We start from the raw sequence: 11583 nt of genomic DNA on the forward strand, positions 1-11583 counted from the left end.
CAGCAGCATCTGCTGCTTCTGCACTCAATGGCTTGTGCTGGTTTTTTCCCACCCCACTGTATCTCTGTAGCACAGCTGGGTCTGGCATTCCTTGTCAGCAGAGATTCCCTCAATCTTCTCTGGCTCAGATGCCCAACTTCCTCCACTATCCTGAGGGTAAAAGTTCCTATAAGTGGGACTGAGGCAGCTGCAACCCAGGTAACCTCAGGGCATGCTGATGGTTGTTTAAGCAGTCCATAGCCTGAAAGTGTTTACTCTTCACAAGGGCCAATCCCTCCTGGGATTTTTCTTCAGATCTTCTCAGATTGTCCCAGGAGGACCACTGTTCTTCCCCTACTCTTCTTTATTTCCACCACTCTGTTCACTCTGTGGTGCTATTTTATCTCTTTTGTGAAGAAAATTCTTGACAGCTTGGAATTCTCTGACCTCCTCCACTTTCTTCCCAGAATACTCTCTCAAAATGAGTCATCTTTTGTCTCAACTCTAACTACTGGGGCTGATGGTGATGCCTTGAGGGCCACTAAGGATGCAGGTCATGGTGAGGGACAGACCCTGAGCCACTCTTTACAGGGAGAGGACAATTTTACAACTGACATCATCCAGGAAATTCTTCAGACCCAAAGTTGCCATCATCTGAGGGATGCCCTTTGGGAGAAGCACCAAGAAATTCATCAAGGCCGGCAGGGTGATAATAGTGTCTCTGGGTCTCAGCCTATGACTAGTGAGAAATGTGAAGGTGAAGAGTTGAGGAATATAAGGAAGAAATAAGGAAGGAAATAAGGAAGAAATTCCCTAGAAACCCAATTCCTATGTAGGAGAAGAAGACAATACTCAGGATTACATCATTTAAATTTATGATCTTATTGTCAGGTGAGAAGAAATGCCATCAGAGTCAGAGGGAGCTAGAGGAAAACACTCATTCATGGTGTTTGTGAACATTGTCTTCTCAGTTCAACGTGGAAGAACTTACTGAGAATAGCTCCTTCAATTCTTTACACAGAAGTTCTCACACTTGACCATTCATTTAACAAACTTTTAAGTGGCTGTTATGAGCTAGGAACTGAGCTAAGAACTGGGCCTATGAAGACATATGGGAAACCTTCTCTGCCCTTGAGGATTCAAAGGAAGGAACAACTATGTCCCTATATAAGGATATATAGAGTACAGCTGTGCTACTGTGCAAGCTGCTAGATCAAGTCACGGAGATCCGCCTGTACCAATCGGCCATATACAATTAAAGTGCATCAGGCTTCTAGTTTCTAACAATGACAAAGATTGCTGTATATAGCTGTGTATTTTCTTTCCTCTGAGAATGTGCTAATATACAAATGTCTACATTCTAATAACTGTTTCTATTTCATGAATATTTTTCCTGCTGCAAAGACTTGCCCAATAGTTGGCACTGAATAGATGCTAAGTGTTTCATGGGTGGACGAATAGTTCAATAAATAGTATATGTATGTGGGATGTTTGTATTTTTATGTATGAGAAAAGGGGAAAAAAGCAAGAGAAAGAGAACTAAAACTCTTGCATCTCTTCCCTGCACCTCACTTTCCCAACTACTCTCCTAGTGCAGTGCCTTATGACCTTTCTTAAAGGTTAATGAAATATTTTTTCCCTTTGAATTTTCTTTAAAAATTTTCTACTCCTCCCAGTCCTACTCTATTAAAAATGATAACAAAATCATTTGGCCAAATATACAGAGTCAAGCTAAACAAAATCCCCAGATTCACCATGTCAAAAATATGTCTCCTTCTGCATCCTTCATCCATCACCTATCTGTCTTGGTGTGGGTAACATTGCAAAACTTTCCATTAGAACTCCATGCTTCTCATCTCTTCCCTCTCTGATCTCTTCTCCATAGAAACAGCCCAGTTTATATCTTTAATGCACTGATCTGATCACTTCACTCCCTGCTCAAAAATCTTCAAGGCCTTCATATTGTCTGTTGAATAAAATTTATTTATCTTTCTTTAGTCCCTCTATCTCTAAAGTCAGTCTCTAAACTCCCTTTAGCATCTTATTTCATATTATTCTCCTTCATGTAGTCCTCCATTTACATCAAAGCATCTTGCTAGCTTTCCTTTTCTGGTTTTTGCAGATGTTCCCAACATTGTAGATGTTCCCATTTTGTGGATGGTCTCATTCATGAGTTCCTCCCCAAACATCCCTTTTGAAATAAGCTCAAGCCAGCCACTTTTCATTTGTTTCTTGTCTGTGATTCTCACTCTCTGGCCTTCACCACTATGCTGCAGATGCCTTAATAACTGAGAAGCTCCCTGAACTCTTACGGCCACATCACCCTTGAAGTTCCCCATCTCTCACCCTTTTCTTGGGTTTCTTCTCTTTCTTGAGACACAGCAATATTGAAATGAGGCCAATTGATAACCCTATAACTATTTTTAAGTGTTCAAGTGAAAGCAAAAGTCAATCCATGAGATGTGCATTTAGTCTAGACACTATATTTCAAGAGATTATTAATAGAATTTTTTCTAAAGTTTTATAATGAGAGGATAAAATAAAAAGAGAAAAAATCCACTGATCACCACCTGAAAGAGACCTCAAGATGAAAACTCATAGAAACATCACAACTAAGTTTTGAAACTCTCCAATCAAGGAGAAGATATTATAAGCAACTAGAAAAAAATTTTTTTTAATACTGTGGAGCTACAGGCAGGATAAAACAAGATTTAGCAGTTTCTAGATGAAAAGACTGAAGGGAATAGAACAATCTATTACAAAGAGTAAAGGAGCTGGGCTTGCAAGCATGAATAACTTACCTGGCAAAGTCATGTGTTGTCCTGAATGGGAAAAAAAAGGATATTTAATGAACTAAAGAACTTTTAGATATTTGTGAAGAAAAGACCAGAACTGAGTGGAAAACTTGACCAACTAGACTCAGGAGAAACATAAGAAGGTAAACAATAATAAGGTCAAAATCTATACTTCCTATAGGGAAAATATTATTTGTAATTCTTAAGAATGTTTTCATTACCTGGGTGGTTTGAAAGAATGTACATAGATAGAAAGCATGGGGTTGAATTTAGTGTGATGGCATAATCTTAAAAAATAAAATTGGGTAGGGAGAGGTAAAATGGAGCAACTATCTCATACAAAAGAGGCATGACTGGAAGAACGATTACAGTGGGGACAGCAGAGGGTGGAGGACTGATGGTCCCAGAACATTATTCTCAGTCAGAATTGGGTTAAAGAGGGAATAACACACCTAGAAAGGTATAAAAGTCTTCTTTACTCTAGAGAAATAGAAGGGTGAAGGGACAGGATAAGGGAGAGCCTTTTAGAAGGGTGTGCAGATCATGAAAATGGAGGGTAAGAGGAGACAATAAAGGAGGGATAATAAGGAAGGATACCTAGAAAGGTCAGTGGATTAAGGAATAGGAGGGTAAGGGGAGAGGATAAGGGAGGGATTCTTAGAAGGGGTGTGGATTAGGGAGGCAGGACTTAGAAGTAAATTAGATATCTGAGGAGAGATAGAGTAAAAAGAGATGGAGAAAGGGATAAACCATGAGGAAAAATAGGATAGAGGGAAATGTAAACTACTAATTATAACTTTGAATGTGAATGAAATGACCTCACCCATAAAAAGGAAAAGGATAGCAGAATGGACTAAAAACTAGAATCTGACAATATGTTGTTTAGAAGAAACACATTTAAAAGTGAGAGATACACAGAATAAAAATAAAGGACTGGAGTAGAATTCATTGTGTTTTAACTGATGCAAAAAAAAAAGCAGAGGTAGTAATTATGATCTCAGACAAAGTTCAAGCTAAAATAGATTTAATCAAAAAAGATAAACGGAGAAACTACATTATGACAAAAGACACCATGGATAATAAAATAATACCAATACTAAACCTATGTGCACCAAATGCTACAGCATCCAAATTTTTAATAGCATTTTATTTTTCCAATTATATGTAAAGACAAATTTTAACATTCTTTTTAAAAATAGAATTGTTATTTAAAAGAAATTCCAAGAGGCATTAGCTACTTAAAAAAAAATTTTAATTTATTGCTTTGGGTAATTAACATAAAGTGAGTGATGAATTTAACTTTCTATTAAGCAATTTGCTTTCCCAGTTGCTCACAGCAACTTACAAGGCAGAACATAACAGCTCAAGAAAGCCTCACTTTTAAAATGTATTTATTTTTATTTAATTTTTGGTTTTCCTCCAGTTCCATGTAATTAATTTTTAACATTCATTATTAAAACTACGAGTTCCAAATTCTCTCCCTTCCTCCCCCCCACAACCCCCCCATTGAGAAGGCAAGAAATTTGGTATAGTTTTTACATGTGTAGTCATGCACAACATATCTATAATAGACGTGTTGTGAAAGAAAACATAGACAAAAAACCTCAAGAAGAATACAGAATGTAAAACAAAAGTATGCTGTAATCTGTATTCAGACACCATCAGCTCTTTGTCTGGGGACATGTAGCATTTTATCATAAGTCTTTCTGAGTTGTCTTGGATTGTTGTATCGCTGAGAATAACTAAGTCATTCACAGTTGATCATCTTACAACATTGCTGTTACTTTGTACCCAGTACATTTCACTTTGCATCAGCCCATGCAAGTCTTTCCAGGTTTTTCTGAGAGCATCCTGCTCATCATTTCTTATAGTACAATAGTATTCCATTACATTCATGTACCATGACTTGTTCAGCCATTCCCCACTTGATGGGCATCCCCTCAATTTTTAATTCTTTGCCTCTACAAAAGAGCTGCTATAAATATCTTTGTACATGGGGTCCTTCGCCTTTTCATGATCTCTTTGGGTTACACACCTAGTAGTCGTATTGCTGGGTCAAAGTGCATGCACAGTTTGGTTGCCCTTTGGGCATAGGAACTTGTAGTCTCTCCTCCTCCACCTTTTCTCTTGGGGCTCATCAAACTATCGAAGAACCTAATTTTATGCAGATAACCAGATGAAGAATACAATACAAATACCATTGTCAAACATTGCCACACTTTCACTCTACCTGACAAAAAAGTGAACAAAAGAAAAACTAGCTTTTATTGCTTCTATAAAGATTAAAACCACTTCTATCCAGTTAATGCTCTGTCTCTTCTTGTTAAGAAATCACTTTCATTATGATCAATCTACCTGACTGGAACTTAAGCAAATACAGGGAGGTGTACTAGAGGCCACTGAGTGATAATTGGAGAACTAATTTAGATTGGTCTAATCTGCCTAAACCACACCACCCGGACTGATGAGGCAGTGTGTGTGGTCACTTAGAAAGGTGACATTGACAGAAGATCACTCACTCTCTGAGAAGCATCGGAGAGCTTGGCAGTCCCTTGACTTCCCCTCAGTGAGCTACGGTGCAGAACTGACAGGATGGAGATAGGTCCCATTGAAGGGATTGAGAGTAGCTGGTGCTGCCACCTGGTGGTTAAATAAGGAAGCATTTTTCTACCAATTAGATCTGGAGTAGATCTAATTTTGTTTGCTTGCTGACCAAGTTGGTCAATCAGTGTGTGGAAGGCAAACTGTGAGCAATGCTTCAAATGATATTTTAGCTTAGCAATATGTTGGACTAGATAGCTTCTTACAATCCTCCATTCTTTTGAAAAATTATTGATATATTTTCTTTTAACCTTATCCTAAATTCCCTGTCTGCCTTCTTTCCCCATATCCTTATACTAATTTTTAAATACAAAACTTCAAAATGGTGGTGTCAATATATAGATGATTGTCTAGTAAAAAAAAATCGCCATGTTGGCCATTTTTAAATGTTTGTTTTCATTCTTGAATCCTTTGAATCATGGCTGACCTTTTGACCCCATTTTTTCCCCAAAGGACCTGAAGTGGTTTGTCATTTCCTTCTCCAGCTCCTTTTACAGATGAGAAAATGAGGCAAACAAGATTAAGTGACTTGCCCGGGGTCACCTGGCTAGTAAGTGTCTGAGGCCAGATTTGACCTCAGGAAGATGAGTCTTCCTGACTTCAGGTCTGGCGCTCTATCTACTATGCCACCTAGTATTTTTCTTGCTACTGCTGTTGCTGCTATTCAGTCCTTTCAATCACATCTGACTCTTTGTGACCCCATTTGTGGTTTTCATAGGAGTGGGTTGCCATTTCGTTCTCCTCATTTTATAGATGAGGAACTGAGGGAAATAGGGGTAAACTGACTTGTCCAGGGTCACATGGCTAGTAAGTGTCTGAGGCCAGATTTGACCTCAGGAAGATGGGTCTTCCTGACATCAAGCCCAGTGCTCACTCCACTGCAACATCTAGCTGCACGTTAAATTCATTCCCTCTATGATAGAAAGTGAGTGTCGAGTTTCGTCTTTAGGCTTCTGGACTTACGCACTATCACTTTGTGACCAGGGTTTTCAGTCTCTCACACTAGATTTTTCTCTAATCTTTTAATCACTGTATAAACTCTTTCCCCATTTCTGCTCACATCCCTCAGCATTAGTTCATTGAGTGATTCCAAGTCTCCTCTCTGAACGCACATTTTGCAATTTTACGAGACGATAATGTTCCAATACAATGATGCGTTAAAATTTCTTTAGCTACTCCCAAATGAGAAGACAGCTCAGCAGTTTCCAATTTGGGGCTACCATGAGAATAGCAGTAATGATTATTGTTGTTTGTAGAAAATCTTTTCCTTTTTTCTTGATTTCTGTGGGGTACTGATCTAGTCGTAGGAACTTCCAATGTTGACATTCCAGCATCCTGGGGATGACTCAAGGAATAAAAGGTCTAAGAATCATTAGTTTGAGATCACTCTCTTACCCTAGTATCCATATTCCCAAGCCACCCATTGTTTCTAAGAAAGGAAAGGTTAATCTAACAATTAGCACCAGATGTAGGTCTCATTTGATGTGGGGATCCTTTTCCTCTCACTGGAACTTTCAGGAGATCATCCTGGGCAGAGAATATTAATTTGTTATCAGGGTCAAAGTGTGGGGTTTCCTCCCCAAAGAGCATGGCAGTACCTGGTAGTTTGTGAGTCACTGCTGATTAGCAGATAGGGGCTAACAGCTGGGAAACATGCAGCTAGGAATGCAGAGGTATGAATCAACCAGGGTGGGGACTTTACAAAAGACATATACATTGTTAAGATGCAATTGAATAAGTAAGAGGAAACAAAAGTGCTCACTAGGAGTAGGATAGTTTTGGTGGCCTTGGTCTCAGGGGAGGCTCGAGGAGAGAGGCAGGTAATGTGGATTTGCTGGACTTGCTTGTGATGCCTATGCAGGAGAATCACCATGTAGCCACTGGCAGACACCATGAGTCCCAAAAAAATAGCATCAGGAAAGGAGAGGATGGTTGCAAATAAGGAGGCTTGTAATACAGTGGGAATTTCATGAGAACAATATCCATTATGTTGTATCTCAGTGATGTTTCTGTTTTGCGTTGGTCCCTTAATTCCAACAGGAATATAACTGGAAAAAAGCAGGTGAAAAATCCAACAGAAGAGACTGGAGGGAATGAGGTATCCTGGGGCTCTGGCTTTAAGCTCTGCAAAATTAGAGTTGATGGGGCTGATGGTGATGGCCTGAAAGCCACTCAGGAGGCAAGTCATGCTGAGGGAAAGGCCCCGAGCTACTCTGTGAAGGTAGAACATAATTTTACAGCCATTATCATCCAAGAAATTCATGAGACCCAAAGCTGCCAGTGTCTGAGGAATGCCCTTAGAGAGAAGCACGAAGCAGTTGACCAAGGCCAGTTGGGTGACAATAGTGTCTATAGCCCTCATTCCATGTCCACTGAGAAACACAAAGATGAAGAGACAAATAAGAAAGGAATTCCCTAGGACCCCAATTCCTGTCTGGAAGAAGAATGCTCCACTCAGGATTATGTCTTTAAATTCCATAACAGTGGTATCTTGGAGAGAAGAACTGTCACCAAAGGAAGAGGGACCTAGGGAAAAGTAAAAATTGATGTTATTTGTGAGTATTGCCTCCTCATTCCCACTTAGCAGATCCTATTGAAAATGTGTCCTTCTAATCTTAACAGAAACATTCTCACACTCAGCTTCAGTCTATGGAGCAGAGAAATTGGTGTTAGTAGTGGGATACTGTTCCTTTAACCTCTTTTAATTTAAATAATTGTTAATGAAATATTAAAATCATTAGCCCTATAAATACAGACCTTCCACTGAATGAGACTTTCAATGACTGATCAGGGACCCATGTGAGACCTGTGGTTTTCAGAGGATCAAATCCAGTGCCCCAAAGTTGGTTTGAAGTCACTTTTCTAAACCTGCATAGAGAATCAATCAATACTAATGAATTAACAAACATTTATTAAGTTCCTACTTTGTGCCAGGTTCTGAGCCGAGCACTGGAGATACAAAGATATATGTGAAACCCTCCACGTCCTCAAGGATTTTAATGAACTAAGAAACCTGTCCTTATCCAAGCATAGTTAGAACAAACCTGTGTCACTGTGTAGGCAGCTGCAGCAGCTCAAGGAGGTCCACTCCAGTCAGGCTTATGACAGAATCAAGGTTCTTGGGCTCTCCGTTTTCAACAGTGGCAGAGACAGCTTCAGGTGGGTATATTGCAGTGAATTTTCTTTCTTGTGAGAATAGAGACTTCTACATTCTAAGGACTATTTCCATTTCTTCATTGTTCCCCTTAGAGCATCTATCAGAAGAGCAGATAAATGATTGGCGATCAATAGAGGCTAATTTTTGCTTTAGAATGGATGGATCAATTGATCCATCCATCCTTACAACATTCAGCATATATGTATATATGTATAGATACATAGATATATGTTTGTGTGTGTTTCCATGTGTTTCTGGGTATAGGAAAGAGAAGAAGAGAGAGGGAGAAAGAGATCTCCACCTTTCACATCTGCACCCTTTTCACTCACACAACTACTCTCCTAGTTAAGTGCCAAGTGATCGTTCATACAAAATATTGAAATTGCTTTATCACAATAAAATTCATTATAATTTTCTCCTCTCTCACTTATGAAAACAAAACCCTGTGTAAACTATGTGTGATCAAACAATATAAATTTTGACATCACCCACACTGAAAAATGTCTACTTCATTCTGCATCCTGAATTCATTATTCTTCTGTGGGGATGGGGCATTGTTGCAGTAGCTATCCAATAAAACTCAGTGGTAAATCTGTAATTTAAAGCATATTAAGTATGCTTTTTTAGATCCCTTTTCCAGAAGCCTGGTACTCATTGTTGCTATGTAAATTCTATGTGTCTACCATAATTATTATTAATTGCTATTATATTTAAGATAAATATTGACTTTTTAGATTACTTTTCCATGATCCTGAATTTCCATGGGAATTTTCAAAATATGGCTAAAATACAACTTGTGACTTGGTCACTACATTTCATAAGCTCATTGATGAGGAAACTATAGTCCATGCCAGGTAAATAATTTTCTCAGGGTGACACGAGTAATAAGAAACAAAGCTGGCATTTGAAACTAAGTCCTTAGGCTACAAATACAGTATATTTTCTATTGAATCAGTATGAAGGCACATCGTGGGTAGAAGACTCCTCCTCAGTCCTTCCACCCCCTCCTCCATCTCCCAAGGAACACCGAAGGTAGCCAGACATATCAGGTAGAGGACAGTTTTTACTTCTCATCATAGAAACTACAGAAGATGAATAAAGAACTCAAAGTAGCACAGAAATAATTGTCATTATTCTCTGTGCTCTGTACTCATTCTCGTCTTTCTCCCAGGTCCCATACAGTCACATGGACTTACAATGGCTCTCTTGATTTGGAATCTTCACAAAGCAACACAAATTTGAAGCTGTTAGATAGGCAATGCTGGCCATTCCAGGGAGTCCTGCTTTCACCCTAAGAGTATTACCTTCAAGGTTTGGATTCTTCCTCATCATGGAAAGTACCCAGGGCTGCAAGAAGGCCAACCCCACTCCCATTGTACCTCTACTATCTAACTAAGTGACAGGAGTAGTGAAAGGGAGATGAAGTCTTGATGCTGTACAACTTCCAGCTCTGAGATACTTGGTTATTTTGTTTACTATAGTCATGTAGAACCTTTATGCCTTGACCCAAGGCATAAAGGTGAATGGCTGCTGGAGGTAGAAATACCTCCCTGAACCCAGGTCCCCCACTTAACTCTGCCCTATTCTCACAGCATTTCAAGAAAAAAAGCAATGGGAAGCATTGGGGGTGGGAGAATATTCTCTTTTGGCTCTCTTTTATAGACTAACACCAAGGGTAGCTGTCCCAAGAGAACTGAGGAAAATCAGTATTACATTATTATATTAATAACCAACTATTTGTGATGCATCTTTTTTCTTCCTTTTTTGTTAAGACTTCATTCCTAACACAGCAGGTAGTTTTTGAAGTGGGTGACCAGAGTAATGTGATGACTCCTAGCTTCCAAGATATTTACCTGGTCAGAGACCCTTAATTTATTTCTTCCCCTTTAAAAAAAAGCTAGTCAGAGCTAGGTCTTTCCTGGGGATATATCTCTCTGTCTTTGCTTTTCCCACCATCGAGATTTGCAATGACTTAGTTTAGAAAAGGAGGACTAAGTCAGTAAGTGCCAGATTCAAATGGTTTATAAACATAAGCCAACTTCTGGCCAAATTTGCTAGAGGCAAGCTGAGTTTCATAAACTAGCAAACATTCCTTTCCTTAGGACTCAGAGAGGGATGTGATTGGCCACATCTGAGGGCCAGCACTCTGCCTTTTCTCTTCCCCAAGATGGGGAGGAACTGGGAACTCTTGACCTATCTCTTCATTAAAATATCCACCAAGCAAGATTGCCAGGGAAGGTGGCAATGATGTGCAATCAGACCAATCAGAAGAAGACACACTTAAGTATAAACATCATGAATTGCCTTCCCACTGGGTCTTTTGCACAAATGGAAGCATGTCATTGACCAGTCCTTTATTAATAAATCGCATGACTTATTAATAAATGATATTATACTTGGAGAAATGGCCTCATTTTATTTATTGGTTCAATTTCATGTGCTACAGAACATATCCTACAGGAGAAGATAATAGGAAGATGCCACTAAAACCCCAGACAAAGGGTACCTTTTCTCTATGCTGTTGGAGTTAATTTAGGGAGCTCCCTGACCAGTCACCTACTACCGGATCTACAACAAATAAGAACTCAAAAGATATCCAGGCAAGAGTCTTCTGGTGTGTTGTGGAGATACTTCATTTTACTTCAAAGGCTTATTCCTTTCCCTTACTATGCCGTGTACAGGGTATTCCATACAGAGGTGACAATGGCCACTTCACAGCATGTCTCTGTGCCACAGTTCCCTCCTCTGCCCAATGAGGGCATTAGCCTAAATGCACCCTGAGGTCTTTTCCAACTTCAAATCTATGGTTTTATAGGCTTCTGGCTTTCCAAGCAAAAGGTTGCAAAGGCAGAAAACAAGTCCTAGATTACCATATGGCAAGGACAATATGGAGGAAGGGAAGGGAGACAGAGACGCCAAGGAGAACTGAGCAGAGAGGGAGGGAGGATGCCCTGACCTGAGCTCTGAGGTGGGAAAGAAAATGGAATATCTTTCTTGGATCCTCAGCAAAATCGTAGGCCTTGTTCTAGAGTCCTCCTTTAGGATTACTTC

General features: G+C 39.5%; 1 protein-coding gene across 1 annotated transcript; it reads right to left on the reverse strand.

The window, feature by feature from the left end:
• Positions 1-6667: 6667 nt before the first annotated feature.
• LOC114041518 (vomeronasal type-1 receptor 4-like) lies at positions 6668-8487 on the reverse strand. Its single transcript, XM_027859983.1, has 3 exons — positions 8420-8487; positions 8133-8243; positions 6668-7901 (listed from the first exon to the last, which is right to left on the reverse strand). Exon 3 carries the CDS (start codon positions 7852-7854, stop codon positions 6934-6936), a length of 921 nt encoding a protein of 306 aa, XP_027715784.1. The 5' UTR covers positions 7855-7901; positions 8133-8243; positions 8420-8487; the 3' UTR covers positions 6668-6933.
• Positions 8488-11583: the final 3096 nt, after the last annotated feature.

This window comes from Vombatus ursinus, unplaced genomic scaffold (genome assembly GCF_900497805.2).
Source record: "Vombatus ursinus unplaced genomic scaffold, bare-nosed wombat genome assembly UNPS02014175.1, whole genome shotgun sequence".
NCBI lineage: Eukaryota > Metazoa > Chordata > Mammalia > Diprotodontia > Vombatidae > Vombatus > Vombatus ursinus.

What these genes read in the sequence shown, in the direction of transcription:
- LOC114041518 (XM_027859983.1), bottom strand. Translation starts at nt 7,854, where the DNA reads ATGGAATTTAAAGACATAATCCTGAGTGGAGCATTCTTCTTCCAGACA.